Source organism: Empidonax traillii, unplaced genomic scaffold (assembly GCF_003031625.1).
Source record: "Empidonax traillii isolate 1590-97213 ecotype Southwest subspecies unplaced genomic scaffold, ASM303162v1 scaffold2272:size32975, whole genome shotgun sequence".
NCBI classification, from domain to species: domain Eukaryota; kingdom Metazoa; phylum Chordata; class Aves; order Passeriformes; family Tyrannidae; genus Empidonax; species Empidonax traillii.
In genome coordinates this window covers 8293-28648 of record NW_020957465.1, presented here as the reverse complement: position 1 = coordinate 28648, position 20356 = coordinate 8293, and the positions used below count along the sequence as shown (strand labels likewise).

Here is a 20356-nt window from a genome sequence, read left to right as displayed (position 1 = left end):
GTGGAAGTGGCCACGAGAGGGGAAGAGCAAACACGAGGCAAGAGCTGTGCAAACACACGGTGTCTGGTCACACACAGCCCACACCTGGAGAAACCACCACACCTTCACTCCACGGGCACAGAAACCCTCCAAACAAGCAGCAAATCCCCCAGTACAGCTCCACCACTGCTCTGCCATTGACAACAGCTCCTTCCCTTAGAGCCCAGAGTTCTCAGCCTTTAACACCCTGGAGGGATCAAAGCAAAGATTCACAAACCAAACACTTCGGGTTTAGAAGCAAAGTCTGCTCTTTTTTTTTTTTTTTTTCTTCTTTTCCAGACTAGAAAATGTACAATTCCATTTCATGTGTGCACAGAAGAGCTCTTGTAGATACTGTCAGAGAAAACGGAGAGAGCCTCTGCGGGAAATTGTTAATTCTTCAAACATTGATACATTTTGCAATACACCAGTTAAATACCAAGATCTATGTGCATGCACTATGGGTATATGCATGTACACCTTAATGTTTGACAGAGACAGCAGAGCCCCCCCCCGGCCAGGGAGCCTCAGAGATACCAAAAATAGATTAAAAAGGTCGATTCTTTCCCTGCCTTTGTTAAATACCGACTTTTGAGGCTGCCTCCCTTCCCTTTCCCCCAGGATCCAGGTGCTCCCAGGGAGGCAGGGACACCGGCCAGGTTATCCCAGAGAGAAGCACCTCGAAGAGTTCCAGCTGAGCTTTCCCTGTGAAATGCCTTTTCCAGCCCCCTCAGGAAGGGAAGGACACCCTCAGCACAGGGTGGTTCCACTCTGCTGTCCTCCCCAGGCATCTCCCACAGAAGAGCCTGTGATTTAAGGCCACGTGCACTCCCACAACACTGACATGTCAAACCACCCTCCCAGCCGCCTCCATCCTCTAAAAATGGGAATTCTGGACACCTCCTGCACGAGACAGGCAGCCCATCAGGTGCTACAGCAAGGAAAGGCCATCCTAGTGTTCCAAAAGTGCTCTGGGGACCAAGCAGGGAGTTCTGTTTTCACCTGGAACTCGTGTGGCTCACTCAGAGCTTCCCAAGTAGTGTCATGTGTTGTCCCCATGCAGTTCCCTCCGCTGCACGTTGATAAATCTGCACATTTATGTAGCAAAGAGAGCTTCTCCTCTGCAAAACACTTCATTAGAGTGTGACTTGTACGACTCCAGTGGGACTGCCCAACGTACTTTTGTGCCTCCTCTTTGGTTTATAAAAAAAAAAAAAAAAAAAGATGTTTTTTCCCTTTTTGAGAGCTAAAGGTACTCTTAGACCTGAACCAACCAGACTGCAAAGGAGAGCAGTGGGCAGGATGTGCACCTGCAGCACCACCCCAACAACACCGGGAAAGGAAAACCCACCTGGTTTGAAACAAACCTGTCCTGTTGGCCAACACTGGCACTCAGAGCTCAACCCACGTGTGCCCCAGCCCATCCCAGCTCCTCCCTCCCCCAAAAATCCTGTGGAAAACCAGCCCTGGGCCGAAGGGAGGGTTGGTCTGTCCAGCTGTGGGATCCAAGGGGTGGTGGGCACGGAGGGAGGGAGCTGGGACAGGGGGACAGGGCCGTGTCACACGTCAGAACCGCTGCCAGCACACCGAGCCAGCTGCACACACTGCTCTGAACGGATTGCAACGAACTGAAGATGAGGTATAAATATCCACAAATATGTACAGTTCACAGACAGGAAAACAGGGGTGCATTTGTAACATTGGTAACCTCGAAAATACTGGAGGAGCTGATACCTAAGCCAGTGATTTGTTGCTGATTTACTGGAATAATGAAGCCAACATCTTCCACTAGAGAGGGCTACAACAGGATAATAAAACTCGAAATTAAAAGCTCCTTTCCTCTTGCTTCGTCTTCCCCAGGCCCGAGGCTGGGCTGCAGCTCCTCAAGGCTGGGCACAGCTCTGAAAGGGATCCTCCCAGCAAACCAAACCCCACTGGAGCCAGGGCTGCAGTTCCCTCTAGGGATGGTCCTTCCTGTCCGCTGTGAGGGGGCAGCTTTGTAGAAAATACAGTTGCAGTCAGTTCAGGGTAAATCCATCCACCCCACCGCCTCTGCCGGGAGCCGCTCCCTGGAGCAATGTCTGTGCAAAGGGGGCACCAAAAATCATCTGATCTTAAGTCTTGACATCATCCATTCCAGTCCTTGGCACAGTCTGCGAACAGAAGGGACAATGGTTAAGGAACACACGCACTCCTGAGGAGGACTCCAAAGGTAATTCCACGGCATCAGCTGAAATCCTTCCCGTGACTCATTTCCAGGAACCATCCACGCCAGGAGTGGCGTCTCCCAGAGCCTGTTGCGCAATCCAGGAGTGAGACACTTCACATCCTGCACTTCAGGACACGGAGGTCTCTCTGACTGGGGTTACTCTGGATAAACCAGGACAGATTTCGGGCCATTCCCCCTGGGCTCTCACTAAGCCCAGTTCATATCAAGTTTTATCTCTGTGAGGGGAGGCCGAGGATTTGATGGAAAAGTTGTTTTTCAGTGTGTTCTGGGCCCAAAGGAAGTGTCAGGATTATTAAGTGGGGAGGCCCTGAAATGGAATTCCCAGAGAAGCTGTGGCTGCCCCTGGATCCCTGGGAGTGTCCAAGGCCAGGCTGGAGCAACCTGGGATAGGGGAGGTGTCCCTGCCCATGGCAGGGGGTGGGATGGGATGATTTTTAAAGTCCCTTCCATCCCAAACCCCTCTGGGATTACTGCTGAGAGGGGAGCAATGTGTGTAAAAAGCAAAGAGTAGAATAAACCCCCAGATAACTCCAGCTTACAGAACCCCTCTTACCCCTCTCCAGTGAGAGCACAGCAGGCCTGAATGTGCCACTGGTGATCCTTGATGGACGTGAGCTTCAGGAACTGGGAGATTTCAGCCACTGTCATGCACTCCTTCACATCCTGCTTGTTTGCAAAGATCAGCAAACCTGCTTTTTTCAAGTCCTGGGCAGAGAGGAGAGAGGAGAAAACGATGACAAAGCAGCCCTCGGAGGCAAACGATGTGATAGCAAAGGGAACCCTGAGCCCCAGCCAAAAATCCTGCAGGAAAACTGCCGCAGGGTGACATGGAAGGGCAGGAAAGCCTTTGATCCAGCAGCCCAAACAGCCAGGTTTGGCCGTGGATGACGTGGAAAACTCAGCACAGGGTTCTGCTGTGCTCCAGGAGGATCAGAGCACCTGTATCCCTGGGCAGCACGAAATCTGGGAACAGGGACTCCTGGACAAGCTTATTTGGCCTCCAACTGCCTGGAATTGCACCAGTGCAGGGGTTATTATGGAAAATGTCTCCCCTGGAAAGCAGAAAGGTGTTCCCAGGAAGCCAAGCCAGCTCAGGCATTAACTGCCTGCTGGACACACTGATGTTTACAGGCAAAAAATTAATTACCAAACCACCAACTGCTCCAGAAAATACTTGGAACAGACCTGGGAAACTCAATTTTGCCTTAACAGGAGCTCAGTGGAACCGCTGGGCAGAGAGGAAAGGCTTCAAGGAGCAAAGAAAAGCCATTTTAAACAAATATTTGAGTTTCCTTTGGGCCTGTAGCTATTGCTGTTCTCTCCAAACAGCGTCTGGAGAGGGAGGGGGAACAGCCTGGAAACATCCTGCTGGACAACAATGGCCACATTCACTGGGGGTGGCTCAGGAATCATCTCCCAGCACGGAGCAAGGGCTCCTGCAGCCTGGAATTCTGCACCTTCCTCACGGCAAACCTCAATTAACGACTTCTGCATCTTCCCTTTATTGGGAGACAGAAGATGCAGATTAGAATTTACTTTATTAACCACAAAAGTTAAACAGCAAAAGATGTAAAAAAAAAAAAAAAATTTAAATACCAAAAAAAGAGACATTCAAGGCACTGTTTTGTTTTTCTCCAAGGAAATCCAGAGGCAGGCTCTGCCCTTCCTGCAGTCCATGGACCGTGGCTGTAGGTTAAATATGGGTGCCATATTTGGGGATGCAATGCCATTGTTTTTATGCAGATTTTATTTTTTTTACTCTGACATTTAAATTTGGAAGCTCAGCATCATCTCCCACACACTGATCCAGCCTGGACTCAGGTCATGCCACAGGTACTGCCTGGCTGAGACATCAGCTCAGGATTTACAGCTCAGAGCCAGAGGGCTCAGCTCTAGACCTGACCCAGAGCTCGGGTTTAAAGAGGGACTTTGCAATTTAGCAACTTACACCCTCCCTTGTAATTCCAAACACAGCCCAGTGTATGGCCAGGGGCTGCCTGTTCCTCCAGCTTTACACCTGCTTGCCACAGAGCACATTATTTCACTGAAAACAGCACATCAGGCAACCCTGAAGTTATCAAATAGGGACTGATTTATTGCAGGAAACAAGGGGTTTTTAAAGGATCTAATTCAGAGGTTAACATGGACTGAGGTATAAACACCACAGAACCACTGACAGGTCCCAAGTGCTGATTCCCTGAGTCTGACACATTTAGGATCAACTTACAGTTTACTGGGAGTTTCACAAAAGACAGTCCAGGGTGGAAATCTGCTTCCCTTAACACGTATCACACAGATAAATACCCAAATAAATATTAAAATAAATATATTAAATAAAGGCCCGGGATTTACCCACCTCGTGTGCCAACATTTTATACAGCTCTTCCTTAGTCACAGAGATCCTCTCTCTGTCTGTGCTGTCCACCACAACTATCACAAACTGCAAAGAGTGAAATTATTAGAGAACAAACCTTGTCTGTGTGGCCAAACCTTCCTGGTTCCTGACCAGGCCCCTGCTCCCATCCCATTATCCAGCTGCATTCCCACCCCTATCCCACCCTCTCCCCCAGCCCCCTGGGGTGGTTCCCAGCCTGGGCTGTGGTTTGGGGACACAGGCAGCTCTGACACAACGTGGGACTTTCTGTTCTCCATTTTTCAGGGGAAAAATTCATATTGAAAGTGAGGAAATTCTCTGCAGTCCCAGGGCTGGGGTTGTTCCTTGCTTGGCACAACTGAGGCCCCGCAGAGACCCCTCAAATCACTTGCTGCAGCCTTAAAAACATAAACTGCACCAGCTTCCTTCCCCAGTTCTAAAACCAACAGGCAAATAGGGATTTAAAAAGCCCTTTGGCTCCAAACTCCAAGAGCCCACATGCAGATAAAATGTCACAGAACCCTTCAGGCTGCAAAGGACCTCTGAGAGGTCACAGCATCTCTCAGGGAAGCACAGCAGAACAAAGGCAATTATTGTAAGAATTGTATTGAATCACATATAAATATAATTTATAGAACATAACTGCATTGGAACCATATTTGAGAGCACACAGGAAACCTTGATTTCAAGAAGCATTTTTATCAAGTTATCTGCTTGATAAAATTTATATATATGTATATTTATACGTGCTGAAGAGTTCTGAAAACTCTTTGCTGGGTGGGGGGATGAAGTAAATCGATGATGGGATCCCAAAGCCTCAGGGGAAAACTTTTGGAGTCTCCTCCTTATTTTCCTGAGGGGTGCTGAGGTTTTGGAGGGAGCAGTGACGGACAACGAGGGGCTGGGGCACACCCAGCCCAGCTGAGCTGCAGATCCCATCCCCAGAGCCCCAGGCAGGGTTTTCCAGGTGCAGATCCCATCCCATCCATCCCCAGAGCCCCGGGCAGGGGCAGTGGCTGCCCAGGAGGCCCCACCTCGGTGTTGGTGTAGTAGGTGTTCCAGGAGGAGCGCAGGGACTCCTGCCCCCCGATGTCCCACATGAGGAAGCGCGTGTTGTTCACCACGATCTCCTCCACGTTGCTGCCGATGGTGGGGGACGTGTGGACCACCTCGTTCATGGAGCTGCAGGGGCACAGGGACGCTGCCAGTCACCCCCACCAGCACCCCACCCTGGCTGGGGTTCCCAAACCCTCCCAGCAAACCTCCCAGACCAGGGGCAATGGGGGGGAGGTGCATAAAGATAAACAAACCCAGCAATAAAATAACTCCCTGAGCCGTGGAATAATCCCATTACAGAGCTGGGAGCACTCTCCTGCACAGGACTGTGCTGTAATTCATCACAGCTCACCACAGGGCTGGGGGAATTCCCCCCTCCGAAGCCAGTTCCTTCTCCAGGCCCATCTTGGCACTCGTGGGACGGAGCAGTTGTTTTGCTCCAAGAATGTGGTTAAGCCACGAGATTCCCGAGGTTTCAGGAGAACAAGAGCTCCTCATCCAGCCCCACAGACACACCACATCCACTGCCTCCCGCTCCCCTGCCAGGGCAGGCCACTGGAAACGGGTTTTATCCACAACTCCCCCCTCCAGCACAGTCCAGCACACAACTTCTGGGAGACACCCAGTCATTAAATATTCCAGATATATTGTTTGGAGATCCCGAGTGTAACTCTGTCACTGACACCACCAGTGTCACACCAAATAACCAAACCTGTGCTCTGGATACTCCTGAGCTTCAAACTATTTAAACTCCCCCCTTAATAGGCAAAAAAAAAAAATAACAGCAGTTTCAAAGCAAACCAATCTTCAGGGAATTTAATTATTTGTTTCCTCTGATACTCTTGATGTATTTTTTCATTATATATGAAGTTTTTAAAGTTTCATCAGAGGTTCTGGTTACAGTGGCAGCAATTTGAGACTTGCAAGGTGCTGGAATGTTTCCTGAAGAGGATACTGGGAGCCAGGGAGATAAAGGGATGGCCCAGTGCTCTGGAAAGGAATCCCAGTTTTCCAGTGTCCCCCATCATTTCACAAGAAACCTGCCCACCACACACACTTGAAGGCAAATGTTGGAGAGAAGGAGAAGGACTGGAAGGACCCTAAAATCAAATGAAGGGTGACAGTGATGCCTGGGGCTGATTTCATATTTAAAATCAGGTTTCAGCAGAGTTCTTTTAAAGCTTGGAAGGGACTTATGATCCCCTTTCCTTGACTGAACCCACAGCCCTTCCCATCCCAGCTGTTGGCATCTCCCAGTTTGCAGCAGGACAGGTGGGATAACACCATTTCTAACACATTTCCTGATCACAAACTCCCCCTGAGGGGAGGGAGATCTGAGGACACAGCAGGAAGGAATGAAGAGTCTGTAAGAGGGAAAATGGGATATGCAGAGGTGGGGGGGGGCTAAGGAGGGGACAGGCAGAGGAACAGAGCAAAGAGGGAAGGGGGACACCAGAAGAGAGCTGGGAAAGTCCTGTGGAGCTAAACAGGACACACAGGAACAGGACACACAGAGATCCACTGTCTGAAAGGGAAAATAAAACACTGAAACTGCAGAAATAAGGGGAAGAACTGAGAGACATCTGTGAGGAAGTGGAAAGTCACAGCAGTAAATGCACCAGGACAGCCCTGAGCTGCATTAAAAAATACCCTTCGCTCTATTTGCGGGTTTTAAACCATCTCACCCACTGGATGAATCCCAGCCCCATCCTCTCCCTCTGCCTGCAGTGGGAGGGCAGGAGCAGCTGGAGATGCTGCACCAGTGCCATGTTTTGGAAAGGCAGAAGCAGGTCAGAATGTGACAAACCCCAAACGTTCCCAGAGAGCACATTTTCGGTGCAGCATCGGAGCAGCAGGGCCACAGCTCCCACCAGGAATTATTCCTGGTGCTGCCTCGGGAACGCTTCACGTGGGAAAGGGCCAATCTGTTCCCAGCACAGAACCTTGAGCTGCCTGTGCCACCCTGGAGCTTCTGTGCTCAAGTGTGTACCCTCTTATCAGACGGCAGCTCAGGGCCCGAGATAGGGAGCTCAAAGGAGCCTCACCAACAGCAGGGGCAGGGCAAGCACAGCCAAAGCCGCTGCTGAAGGCAGAAATTGCAGGACAGCAGGAGATGTTGTCCTGGCTCCATCCTGGGATCACCCTCCCCCTTCTCCCCGAGCCACAGAGGGCACCAAGGCCATCCCAGCACAGGAGTCGTGGCAGGGAGAGGCGCTCAGAGCAATTTGTCTGGGATTTAAATCGGTGCCATGGATCAGTTTTGCAACACTGTCCCGTGGCCAACGCTCACCCCAATCCCATTTTACGGGGCTGGCAAAGAGCCAGCGGCGTGTGTGGTGACACCGCAGGTGAGTGTGTGGTGACACACCTGAACAGAACCTCACTGACACCCCGGGCAGAGCAGAGCCCCTTCCAGCATCAAAGCACCCAGGAGAGCAGCAACGTGCACAGCACACACCTCCAACACCCCAAAATCCCCCCCCCACACAGGGTCATACTCACAATTGGTACAGAATGGTGGTTTTCCCTGCATTGTCCAGGCCCACAATGATCACCTTGTGCTCTGAAACGACAACAGCACGAGTAAGTCGCTGTGTTCATTACCGTGACATCAGCTGTGCCTGAAACGTTGGTGCCACGTTTTCCACGGGCTCCCCGAGCAAACACTGCCCGGCTCCAGCTGCTCAGGCTGGGTGGGGAGCTGCTGCTCTGAGCAGGGAAGGGGCTGGCAACTCCCCCCACCTCTGCAGGAACAACTTCTGAGACTGCACGTGGATGTTCCCTTCTCTAAACTGCCAAAGCAACATCCCACTGGAATCCTCCCCCGAGCTCCCACAGCAACTCCTCGTGGTCAACCTTCACTTCCCCTCCGTCACGGCAACATCTTGGTCTCTTTGCAAGTTCAAAGAGCAGTTTTTGCCAGTAAAACCCACAGCCAGGCTGAGCTGGACCTGTGAGCGGGGAGGGGGATCAGCAGCTCTGGAACCCGGGGGGACAGATCTGCCCACGGGCATTTGACAGGACACACTCGCCCCGCTGAGTTTTGGGTGAGCCAAGGGGCGCTCGGCAAAACCTCCCCCGACACTCTGGAGCGCCGTGCCCACATCAGTTATTGTTTCTCATCACCCAAACTGCCTGGGAACTCCACAGCTGGGGTTTGAGCACGTCCAAATTGAGGATTTCCAGGACGGGTGAGCACAGCCAGCTCCGAGCCCTGTTACACAATTTTTACTGCACAAACAACCAGGGCTATGCAAGTAAAAGCCCCGTGAGAAGGGGCTGTGTTCCCCCACCCACCCACTGGCCCTCCAAGGCAACCAAAAGCCATTATAAACACTGAGATCGATGTACGCTCCCAGCGATTTAAACCAAGAGGAGAGGGAGGGGACAGGGGTCAGGTAAGTGGGGTTTTCTTGAGTTTGATTTTCCCAGTATTGTGCGGTTTTGCAGAGCTGTCTCGTGAGCCATCCGATACGAACTCCAGTTTCAGTAACTCTGCATAACTGCACAATATTGTAAAAGCCTCTGCTTACCTGACCCCGTGTAATTTTTAGGAACTTTTGTTTGGGGTGTGATGCTGCCAGCATAGGAAACCTTTGGGAATCAGCTGGATCAGAAGGTCTGGGTGCTACGAAAATACCTTGTTGCGTTCGCACTAAGTGTCAACGGGGACGCAACTGGGACACTGAACCCGCAGGTGCGAGCGCACCGAAACTCCCCAAAAATCGAATTTCGAGGACTTGATAAACGCGGGAAGAAGTGTTCTGTAGTTAAAGTGACAACTCTGGTGAGCACCTTACTCCAAGGACACAGGTGTTGCAAAGCACCGACTCACAGGATGGTTTGGGAAGGGAAGTTATGGATCATCCCATCCCACCCCTGCCCTGGGCAGGGACACCTTCCACTGTCCCAGGCTGCTCCAAGCCCCGTCCAGCCTGGCCTTGGACGCTTCCAGGGATCCAGGGGCAGCCACAACTAAAGCTATAAATAGCATTTACTCCACAAACGAGCCAGATATCGAGGTTTACCACTTAAACCCACACTCTGCCTATAAACCGAAACTACTCGCCACGACGCAAGCCGGCCGTGTTCCTTCGGCACACATTAATAATATAACAGCGGCTGTCAGGAACGAGCACTGCGGGGACGGAGAGCAGGGCAAAAAAAAAAAAAAAAAAAAAAAAAAAAGAGTTAAACCCTCGCATTTCCCGGAGCGAGTCGGGCTCCGCCGGGACCTCCCCGGACACCCTCAGCCACCCCCCGGCACGCCGCGCTCACCCTGGTGGTTGAAAAGCCTCCATATCCTGGTGAAGAGGATCCCCATGGTCGGCCGGGGCGCTCCGGCCTCTCCGGCCGCGGCAGTGCGGGGCGGCGGGCGCTCAGGGCCCGGCGCGGCGCCCACACAGCCGGCTGGGGCCGCGCCGGGGCCGCTGCCGCGGGGACATCGCCGGGGCCGCGCCGGGGGCCGGGCTGCGGGCCGGGTGCGCTCTGGGAGCGGGCAGGCAGTGCAGTACAGCGGGCCGGGCTGGCGGGCCGGGCTGTCGCGGCGGCTCCCGCGGCCCCTCACGGCCGGGCCGGGCCGGGCCGGGCTAGGCTGGGCTGTCTCGGCTCCTCACGGCGCGGCCGGGCCGGGCTGGGCTGGGCTGTCTCGGCCCCTCACGGCGCGGCCGGGCCGGGCTGGGCTGGGCTGTCTCGGCCCCTCACGGCCGGGCCGGGCCGGGCGGGCGCGTCGCGCTGACGCGCGGGGGCGGCACCGCGGCCGCCATTACACGGCACCGCCTCAGGCGCGCCCCGCGCCGCCGGGCACGGCCCCGCTCCCCACACACGCGGGATCGGGGGGCGTGTGGGTGGCGAGGGACGGTTCGGATCATCCCGGCCCACCCCCCTGTGCCGCGGGCACCTTCGCAAAGCCTCCCTGAGCAGCCGGTGCCAGGGCCTCGCCGCCGCACAGCCACGGATTTCTGCTCAGTGTCCCACCGAAATCAACCCTCCTTCAGCTTAAACCCATTCCCTGTGTCCTGTCCCTCCGTCCCTTGTCCCTCTCCAGCTCTCCTGGAGCCCCTTTAGGCACTGCAAGGGGCTCTCAGGTGTCCCTGGATCCTTCTCTTCTCTAGGTGAACCCCCCCAGCTCTCCCAGCCTGGCTCCAGTTTATGGAGAAAATACGTGCACTTTGCCATAAAATCCCTGCTGGAACACGGTGCCCTGAGGAAAACTCGGGGATAATATGGTGGAAGCAGCTCCCCAGTAGCTGAGTGAGTTTGCAGAAAGGCACTGTATATGTACTGGAAGGGGCTCCGAGGTCCCCCTGGAGCCTTCTCTGCTCCAAGATAAATTTCTCTGTCCAAACCCACCACCGAGCTGAAATCCTCAGGGTTTAGAAAAACCCTGGTAATGAATAGGTTGTGCAGGGCTCTCTGTGGCAGCCTAGAGAGGAGACACAGGATCTGTGCCCTCATTTGTCCTTTCCCCGAGCAAAACACGGCTTTATTTTACAGGAAAACACGAGTTTATTTTACAGGAAAACACTGCTGTGTTTCCCTTTCCTCACCTGCAAAGCTCCCGGTGTGGCCAGTGCCCAGCGCCACCTGAATGGGACAAATCCTTTATTTTACGTGGGTCAATCAGGCTTAGTCTTTCCAAGACACTGGGAGTGGATGGGAATCTCAGCACTGGGATTTGTTCCTCCCCCTGCAGGGACACCTTCCACTAGCCCAGGTTGCTCCAAGCCCCATCCAACCTGGCCTTGGACATTCCAGGGATGGGGCATGATACTCTCCTTTGCTATTCCAGAGGTTTTTCCCTGTTTGTTCCCTTCTAGCAGATTTTATTCCCACAGCAGCTCCCTGCTGTTATTTCCCTGCTGCAATATTGGCCCATAACCAGAGCAGCAAGGGCAGAGTCATCGAGTTTCTGCCCGTGCCCACAGGGATTTGTGTTTCCTGCTGCTCTGGAGGGGAATTTTCGGCCCTAAACAGTTGAAGGAAATAAATATCCCGATAATAAACTGTCCCAGCCCATCCCCATCCCAGAGCTGGGACCGTGTGTGACCAGCAGGGAAGTGGAACAGCTCCTCCAGTGTGATGACACCCGTTCCACAAGTTCAGCATCCAGCCTGCAATGGAATTAATTATTCATTAGGCTGCAATTATCCCCCTTGCTGCCGTTCCTCAGCTTGGAATTTCAGATGCTCGAGGTTCCTTTCTGTTCTCAGCTCTCCTGGAAGCCTTGGGCTTGTGGCAGGGTTGGGTGGCTGTGCAGTGTGAGAGGCACCAAAACTCAATTAAAGCAATTACTCTGATTATTTAAATAGAAAATGGCTGAGATTTCCCCCCCTTGAGTTTGTGTTGGGGTTTTTTTGTGTGGCAGCCTGGTTTAACCTGCACCACACTGCTGCTGGAAGCCTTCTAGGAAGGCACTCCAAGACAGCCTCAGAATTCCCTCCTGGAAATCTGGAAGGCTTTTCCAGGTCATGTCCCTTTTGTTCCCAGCTCTAACACCAACAGTGGGTCAGGGAGCCTTTCTGTGCTAGGGAAGAGCTTCATGTGCCCACCAAAGGGGAAACAATTCTGTCCAGGGGAAAAACCCAAATCATGGAATGGTTTGGGTTTGGAAAAGCCCTCCAAGATTGAGTCCAACCATCCCCAAGCACTGCCCAGGCCACCACTGATCATGTCCTCAAGTGCCACATCCACAGGGCCTGGAAATCCCTCCAGGGCTGGGCACTCCAAACCTCCCTGGGCAGCCCCTGCCAGTGCCTGACCACCCTTTCCAGGAGAAATTCCTGCTGATGTCCCACCTGCCCCTCCCCTGGCACAGCCTGAGGCCGTTCCCTCTCCTCCTGTCCCTGTTCCCTGGGAGCAGAGCCCGACCTGCCCCGGCTCCCCCCTCCTGGCAGGGATTGCAGAGCCAGAAGGTCCCCCCTGAGCCTCCTTTTCTCCAGGCTGAGCCCCCCCAGCCCCTTCCCCACAACACAGACAAATCAAATGGCTCATGGAATTTTAACCTCCAGGACCACAGGAAATGGCACAGAAAGGGCTTTCTTTGCTCAGTTATATTTATTTGGAGGATGTTCTGTTTTTTATGAACGGCTCAGGTGAAAACCCACACGCTGAGATCTGACTCTGACCACACAGAAAACCCAGTCAAACACAGTTCTGAAAGCAGCAGGTGTGTAAATGCCAATGTAAAAGCAGCTTACCTGGTCTGTGTCCTCCTGTCCTTCCAAGGCGGGTTTCTGGGTGGTCCCAGCAGCTCTGAAGTTGCTGGTTCCTGTTGGCCACTCTTTGGGAAGAGGCAGCATCTCCCAGTGCTTCCAGTTTCCCATAAACGCCCGGCCGTGGCACTCGGTGCTCCGGGCTGGTGACAAGGTGGGCATCGGGCACAGAGTGGACTCTGAGGCCCTTTCCAACCTCAATCATCCCGTGATAAACTTAAATCTCTTTTAATGGTCCAGTCCTTGACACCTGTCACCATCCTGTCACTCCTGCTTCTCTCTGGGAACCAATCCTACCGTGAGGTCACAGCCAGGCCCAGCTGCAAGCCCAGAGCATTCCCAGGCATCCTTCATCCTCTACCGGAGCAGTTGGGAGCAGGGATTCCACTCCCTGCTGGAGCAGCGAGGAATTACCTGGGCTTTGTGCTCCTGAGCCGCAGCTCTTTGAGGGCAGAGCGGTATCAAAACAAACATCATTTATTTCTCGGAGCAGGCACATCTCCTTCTTCGGGGTGTCACCAAATCCCACCAAAAACTCAGCCCTGCCAAAAGCTACTGGCAAACAACAGAAATACCACAGGGCTCCTGGTGGCTCTTCCCAGCGTCATTCCCACCTCAGTGCAGGACACAAAGAGACTGGAGAGACTTTCCAACGGTTTGTACTTTTGGCTCATTTATTGTAGAAAAGTTAATTGTAATGCAGTTCATCTTTTGTACATCTAAATTCCAGAAAACGAATCCATAGAAATGAGGATACTATGGGCATGCAAGTCTGCATGATCCTGGTCACAAAAATAACACCACTTTTAGTTTGATTTTATTTATAATTTTTTTTTTTGGAGTTTTTCTTTGAAAGCCACTAAAAGCAGAGGGAGAGCAGAGCATGCACCACTGTACACATTGCATAGTATATTGGACCCACATGCCTTGTCGGGTGCTACACACACAGGATCTAGGGGGGAAACAAAGGGCAAACCAGCAGAAAACACCAGCTTGGGGAAGTGTTTTCCCAGCAAAGGCAGCAGGGTCTTCACCAGACTCTGGCCTGGCTCCCAGGGAGGCTGCAGGCAGCGCTGCCCAGCTCCCCCTGGGACCCAGTTTGGCTGAGAAACAGAGATTTTTCCGGGGTCTGAGAAGCCCAAGGTGCAGAGTTTGCAGTTGGAATGACTGTTCCCATCCTTCTCCCCCCCTCCACTTACCCAGGATTTGCATTTTGGGTGATTTAGGGCCTGGCTGACTCTCCCTCTCAGCACGAGAAGAGACTCGGGTGTGTCCCAGCCCTTGGCCCCACACACCTCACTTCCCTTTAGGTTTGAAATTCTCAGGAGTATCATCAGTGGAATTTTTGGGTGCTGTGACTCTTCTCTCCCCCACCTCAAAGCTCTGGAGCCCCCAAAAATATCTTTACTGGGAGTCTCTCATTCCTGACCTCGGGCCACCGGTGTGCCGTGGGATATTCACCAGTCACACCCCAAAATCCACACACTGGCCAAAACTGAAGGGATGAATGTGATTCCAGCAGAAATGGATGCACTGGGCTCTTGGATCTGAAAAGCTTCTGTCATTTAATTCACTGACATGGAAGGAATACAAGTTATTGAAAAATCAATCCCGTGTGCAAAACGCCAAAACCAGCTGCTGAAGGATCAGGCAGCGAGGAAAGGGAGCAAAAATGCCATCAATCCACTGCTGCTGGGTCAGAAAATGTCCCCCTGCTCCCCAAAAACACGATGCCAAAGGCAGGAGTGGGGCTCTGGGAAATTTGTGCTATTACAGATGTGCTTCTTCTTCCTTGCTCTGGTTTTACACCGTCGGTAGAACAGATTATTTCGTCCTGCCCGTGAGACCTCCTCACTCCGGGAATTCCCACCAGAGGGGATAAGGGGGGTAAATTTAAGTACATTTTGGTTTTCAGGGAACATTGGTAAGGCAGGTGATGGTCAGGAGGGGACATTTCTGGTCAGACCTTGCTCCTGGAGAAGACAGGAGTAGGATCTGCTCCAGGTGGGAATTTGGGGGGAGAAGGCAGGTCTATAAACCATCCCTGAGACCAAGCCAAGGCTACTGCCAGTTCCAAAGGAACAAAGGAATGACACACTCAGGAACATTTTAAAGAATTCCCACCTTCTCCCCAAATTCCTTGTATGGATTTAATGACAATACTCCAATCCTTGAGTGGATTCCACACATAATGAAAGAAATCTTACATTTCAATCCTAGCATTTCAACCCTAAGGAGCACTTTCTGCTCTTTCTCCAAGTTGATTCCTTACACGTATTTCACAACATTATTAAAGTTTCCCTTTATTTTTAATGACACACCTTTATTTTCCCATATAAAACAACCCAGGTTTGTGGGAATGGCATTTTACAAAACATGCCTCTGATTTTGGTGTCTTTTTACAAAACATGCCTCTGATTTTTTTCATTTGTGGTCTCCAATTATTTTGCCTTAAAAACCCATCGGGAATGTGGAATCAAGGACAAGCTTCAGGAGGACTGAACTTGGCAAAGAAAGAGGACACATTTAATCCATTATTGAATTAAAAATGGGTATCAGAAGCCCTGACTTACCCAAATCAGTGGGTTATGGAGCAACAGGATTAGCAAAATTATTCTGGAATGGTGAAGTCAGGAAAGGCAGGAGATCCTGGGATGTTTCAGGGAATTCTGCGGAGCTGAGACCAAACTGATTTCCGAGGATTTGGCATCAAACTGAACACAAAGTTACAAATATCATCAGCTGGGGTAAATCCCATGGGATTAATGTTTGGCACCAGTAAAAGAACCTGTCAAATACAACTTGCCCCAGAGAAAGGGTTTGGAGTTAAAATGTAACAACTGACAATCTCTAAAGTGCGTTTAAGAGCTTTAAAATCCTTCCTTAATTGATTCACAAACATGGGAATGCACAGAATTTTGTCTGCAGAGATTGTTGTTCTCACCTTCACTGGCTAAATCATCAGTCCCAGAGTGTCCCAGTGAGGAGCTCAGATAGCAACAAAACTGTAAAAAAATTCCTCTTGGCCCCGAGCCAGAGCTGGGGACACAGCTCTGATCTTCAACAGGGCTGTAACAACAAGGAGAAATGATGCAGGGCCTGCAAAACGGGTCTGAGTAAAGTCAGGAAGACACGAACTTCCCAGTTTTAAATCACTCCCGACGCAGCAGTGCTGGAATTCTGACAGAAATTCCCATCCCCAGCACAGCTTTCACTCGTTACAGTGTGTTTAAAACAATCTTTTGGATAAATGAAGGATCTATAGCACAGCTGGCACATTTGTACTTACAGATGAATCTATCTTCAGAGGATAAACATCCCCAGCAACGAAGGAAACCCGGATCGCTCCTGACTGGTGCCCTGCATCAAAATGGAACGGGCAGTGGGAGAAATTCATTACACACGCGAGTAAATCCAACTCAAGCCCAGGTAATAAAGGACCTCAGGACAACCCAAGGCTTCCCTCACAAGCTTCTTTCTATCCAACCACAGCAGTTTTGGCACTTGAGATGCTTCAGGGGCTGGGTTTGTGCAGGTGTGGATCCTTCCCTTGCCTGGCCTGACATGTGGAAGACTTAAAAACAAGGCTCCAAAAGGCTCTAGAAAATCTATGTGGGTGCTTGGCAGCGACCTGCAAATCTGCAAATATCTGCAAGCAGTTAATGAGCTGATCCCTAATGATCCCTAATGATCCCTAATGCTACTGCAGGAGGAGGAGAAGCAGCTGCTGGGAGGGTTCCGGGGCTCCCCTGCCATCAGGACTCCCATGCACTGAGGGCAATGTTCTCCTAAGGCCTCCTTTCTCATGCAGGTGCTGAGCTGTACATGGGAAAAGGGCTGGGCAGTTCCTGGAGCAGGGAATGCTGGAGCAGGGAGTGCTGGAGCGGGCAGCTGCAGCTCCCAGGCCGGATCCTGCCGTGTTTCCTCAGCTCCTCAGGCATCTTCAGGCGGAGGAAATCGGGCAGCACCGGGGCTGGCAGGTCCTTCCCCGCTCTGTGACTCCAGTGGATGCAGACATTCCCACTTTTATCTTGGGAACGGGCTCACTGGGATCACCCAGCGGGGCTGGAGCTGCCTGTTGGACAGTGGAGTTATTACAAATAATTAATCGTCATCTGCCACCTTTCAGTGCTGCTGGAGACGTGTCAGTGTGGGGTGTCCCCCAAGGGAGATTAATGACTGCTCTCGTTAACCTCGAGAAGATAATGAGACTCCAGGACGAAGGAAACACCAGTGGGCTTTGCCAGCTGGTCCCGAAAGAAGAAACCATAATATTCCCGAAATTCCTTTAGTGCTACATGCTGTCAAAGCCTGACTTCAGCAGGCTCTGGGAGGAAAACAAGCAAATAGAAAAGTTAAAGATGGTCACTCTTGAAAAAAATGAGCAGTTTTGCCAAGAACCTGCATGAAAAATGCAAGTTCAGCACAACTGTGTCAATTTTAGGGCATGCACGAGGTGGGGGATTTCGGGAGGCTCTGGTTGTACAAAATGGTCAGGTGGGGTCAGTTTTCAATCCCACTGGATCTAAGGCTTCACTGCTCGTGTAAGACACAAGGTCCAATCCCAGAAATTCACCTGTTTAAAGGAACTCAGCACTCAGGAGGTGGAATAAATGACTGGTAGGAAGTAAGGCAGCGATATATCTCCAAGGATTTCTCATGGGATCCAAGGCTTTCAATCAGCCCTAGGACCTCCCTGGGAGCAGATTTCTGTCTGGATATTCCCTTTTTTATTGCAGTTCTGGTCAGTCTGTGGTGACTGGTTAACCCCACTCCCTTGCCCTGGATTTCATGAGGGGAATGGAACCTGATCTTCCGGAGAGTTCTTGTGCGACGCTGGAATTTCAGACATTCAGAGGCGGATTTGGGAAGAGGGAACATGGGTGTACTGGAATGTAGGTACTCCACACACTGGGCGAGGGGAGGGGAGTGTTTCCCACTTAAAAGGCAGGAGCAAAACGGGAGAAAAATCTGATGTCTCCACACTCCTGTCCCATCTGGGGACTTGGAGCTGTACTCAGGTAAATGAGAGGATAAAAAAGCTATTCCCAACTTCCAACCACACAAACTATGGAGTTTGTTCCTTTTCCTGTTCCTATTTCGCTTCTCCTGTCTCACTTCCTCCCTGCTGGTCCTGACAAAGCCATCAGGACTTGCTAAAATCAAGAATTTGGCTGCAACATTCGTGCCAGGTCTAAAAATAACGTCGAACTGGAAAGTGTTTTGTCACTGCTGCAATAATTTGTGATATTTGGCACTCTGGAGAGTTTACATTTGGTTTGTGTGAAAAAGCCATTCTGGAAATAAATCAGCAGGATAGAAATCCTTTTATTCTAACTGGAAGTGGAAATTCCAGCAAACAAACACCGGAGCTGACTTTGTGGCTTCCAGTGATTTTTTTAATTGTCAGATTTTTCTTTGTACGTTTGTGTTTGGTTGGTTGTTGGTTTTTTTTTTTTCCCAACTGTTTGCAACATGCTCACGGCGACTTTCCAGTCAATTCACCCAAATTCCAACAGGAATTGGTTTATAAATTGGTTCCAACTGGAACTGGTCATTTGGAATTTCCAGCAGAGGAAATCGTTTTATAAGTGCCTCGATAGGTACCCGAAATTACAAACGGACCTGTCTAATACCTAAGGACAAGAAAAAAAAAAAAAACGGCTATAAATGCATCAAATGTACTAAAACCAAAACCAACCCCCCAAAACAACCCCCATGAACGGGCAGAGAAACGGAAGGGCCGGGTGGGGTTTCGTCGCCCCTAATTAACATCAATGAGAGCAGAGCGCGCACCCGGAGCTGTCGGGTGTCACCCCTGCCGCACGGAGATGACTCGGATCTCGTTCCTAAGCTACGGGGGTGGGAGGTTCTCCCGGGGAGGGATCCTGGTGGCGGCTCACAGCCGGTGCCGGGAGTCGTGGCTGTGCCCGCCGGGGGACCCCCGGGTCCTGTGGGGTTTGTAGGAGTCCTGGTACGAGTCGGAGAATTCCTCCTCCACGAGGGGGTAGTGGTCTCGGCTGTGCTGGGAGCTGGAAGACAGGCGGTTCCTGCTCTTGCGAGCCCTGTCGCTGTGGTAGTTCTCGTCCGGGGGGCCGAGGCGTTCGGCGGGAGAGCCGTCCGGGGCCGGGGGGCCGCGCCGCCCGCGCTGGCTCTGCGGGGCCAAACGGGGGCCAAGTTAGTACCGCACGGGGCTCATCACCCACTCCACCTCCTCTCACACTTCATTCTTTCCGCCAGCCGCGCCGCCTCGGCTGGGCTCTCTGCCTACCGAACCTGGCTCTTACAGGGATCGGGGGTGGGTGGGGAGGGAGGCTGCTGGAAGCAGGAGAGCAGGGGAAGGGGTGGGGGGGGGCTGGCGGTGCTCGCCCTGTTGGACACCACACTGAGAGAGAGCATGGGCGGTGAGCTGATGGGCCAGCATTTATCGCTTTGCTCTGATCACCGACAGGACAGTCGCCCTTCTTCTAGGCCGTTTTTTAAGTGTTTGGATTTATGTAGTTTTTTTGATTTTTTTTTTGTTTTTTTCTTTTTGTTTTTTTAAAGTTGCTTCTCTCTGGTTAAACCCTTCGCATGACCAAAACCAAGTGATGGGCTGCTAAGAGGGCGGCTGAAACGGGTCAGAGGTTAACGAACCCCCTTTCAGCTCTTGAAACGCTGAATATATTTTAAATACACCGGCAGAAAACCCTTCTCCTGAGATAATCCATAAATTAAAAAGTTCAGCCCCCACGATGTATTTTTCACGTGCCCCTGCGTTTTTTCACGCGAACAAAAACGAGTTCATTTGTTTGTTTTGGGGTTTTGTTTGGTTTTTTTTTTTTTTTGCCAGCTAAAAGAAAACAGCCTGAAGTTAAGTATTTTTGGGTGCTGAACCTCTCAGGAGTCGCAGCCTGGGCAGGCAGGGATGGAGCAATCGCCACAGGTTGGGCAGAGAAGCTGTGGCTGCCCCCTGGATCCCGGGAAGTGTCCAAGGCCAGGTTGGACGGGGCCCCGTCCAACCTGGCCTTGGACACTTCCCGGGATCCAGGGGGCAGCCACAGCTTCCCTGGGGCAGTAAATATTCCTGCCAGAGATTCCCGAAATCAAGGTCACGAGTAATGATGTAAATCCTTTCGGCTGGCCTGGATTTAGCACAGAAACCTCCATGTGGATAATGATGGGGATTGGGGGGGAAAAGTCCACCCTGCAGGCTCTGGTTGGGCATCACTTGACTCCAGGAGAAATTTACCCCTCTGCAGAGCACCAGCACCAGTCATCCCACCTAAACCCTTCAGAATCCGGGTGGAGTGGGGATTAAGTGATGCATACCTTCAGCCAGCCCACTGCACAGGGGTGATTTTCATCTTCAGTGTGAGTTTTCCCTAAGTAAATGGAGCAACATTGCACAGTTATTGCTGGTGTCCATTGATCAGAGAGAAATAAATGCCTGAAAAAAATCCTGCGGATACACCCAGTGCTCAA

At 51.7% G+C, this 20356-nt stretch overlaps 2 protein-coding genes across 2 annotated transcripts in view; both read right to left on the bottom strand.

Annotated features, from left to right (window-relative positions):
- Positions 1 to 1761: 1761 nt before the first annotated feature.
- ARL5A (ADP ribosylation factor like GTPase 5A) lies at positions 1762 to 10055 on the bottom strand. Its single transcript, XM_027909632.1, has 6 exons — positions 9957 to 10055; positions 8181 to 8241; positions 5657 to 5804; positions 4605 to 4688; positions 2802 to 2953; positions 1762 to 2171 (listed from the first exon to the last, which is right to left on the bottom strand). The coding sequence occupies exons 1-6, from the start codon at positions 10000 to 10002 to the stop codon at positions 2123 to 2125; spliced, it is 540 nt and encodes a 179-aa protein (XP_027765433.1). The 5' UTR covers positions 10003 to 10055; the 3' UTR covers positions 1762 to 2122.
- A 6616-nt stretch (positions 10056 to 16671) lies between these two features.
- LOC114071778 (voltage-dependent L-type calcium channel subunit beta-4-like) overlaps positions 16672 to 20356 on the bottom strand; it is a gene marked incomplete at its 5' end in the record, with an annotated part of 9200 nt that continues 5515 nt past the window's right edge. The window contains one exon of the mRNA XM_027909633.1: positions 16672 to 19046. Within this exon, the coding sequence (XP_027765434.1) occupies positions 18792 to 19046 (255 nt within the window). The remainder of the gene's footprint in view (positions 19047 to 20356) is intronic.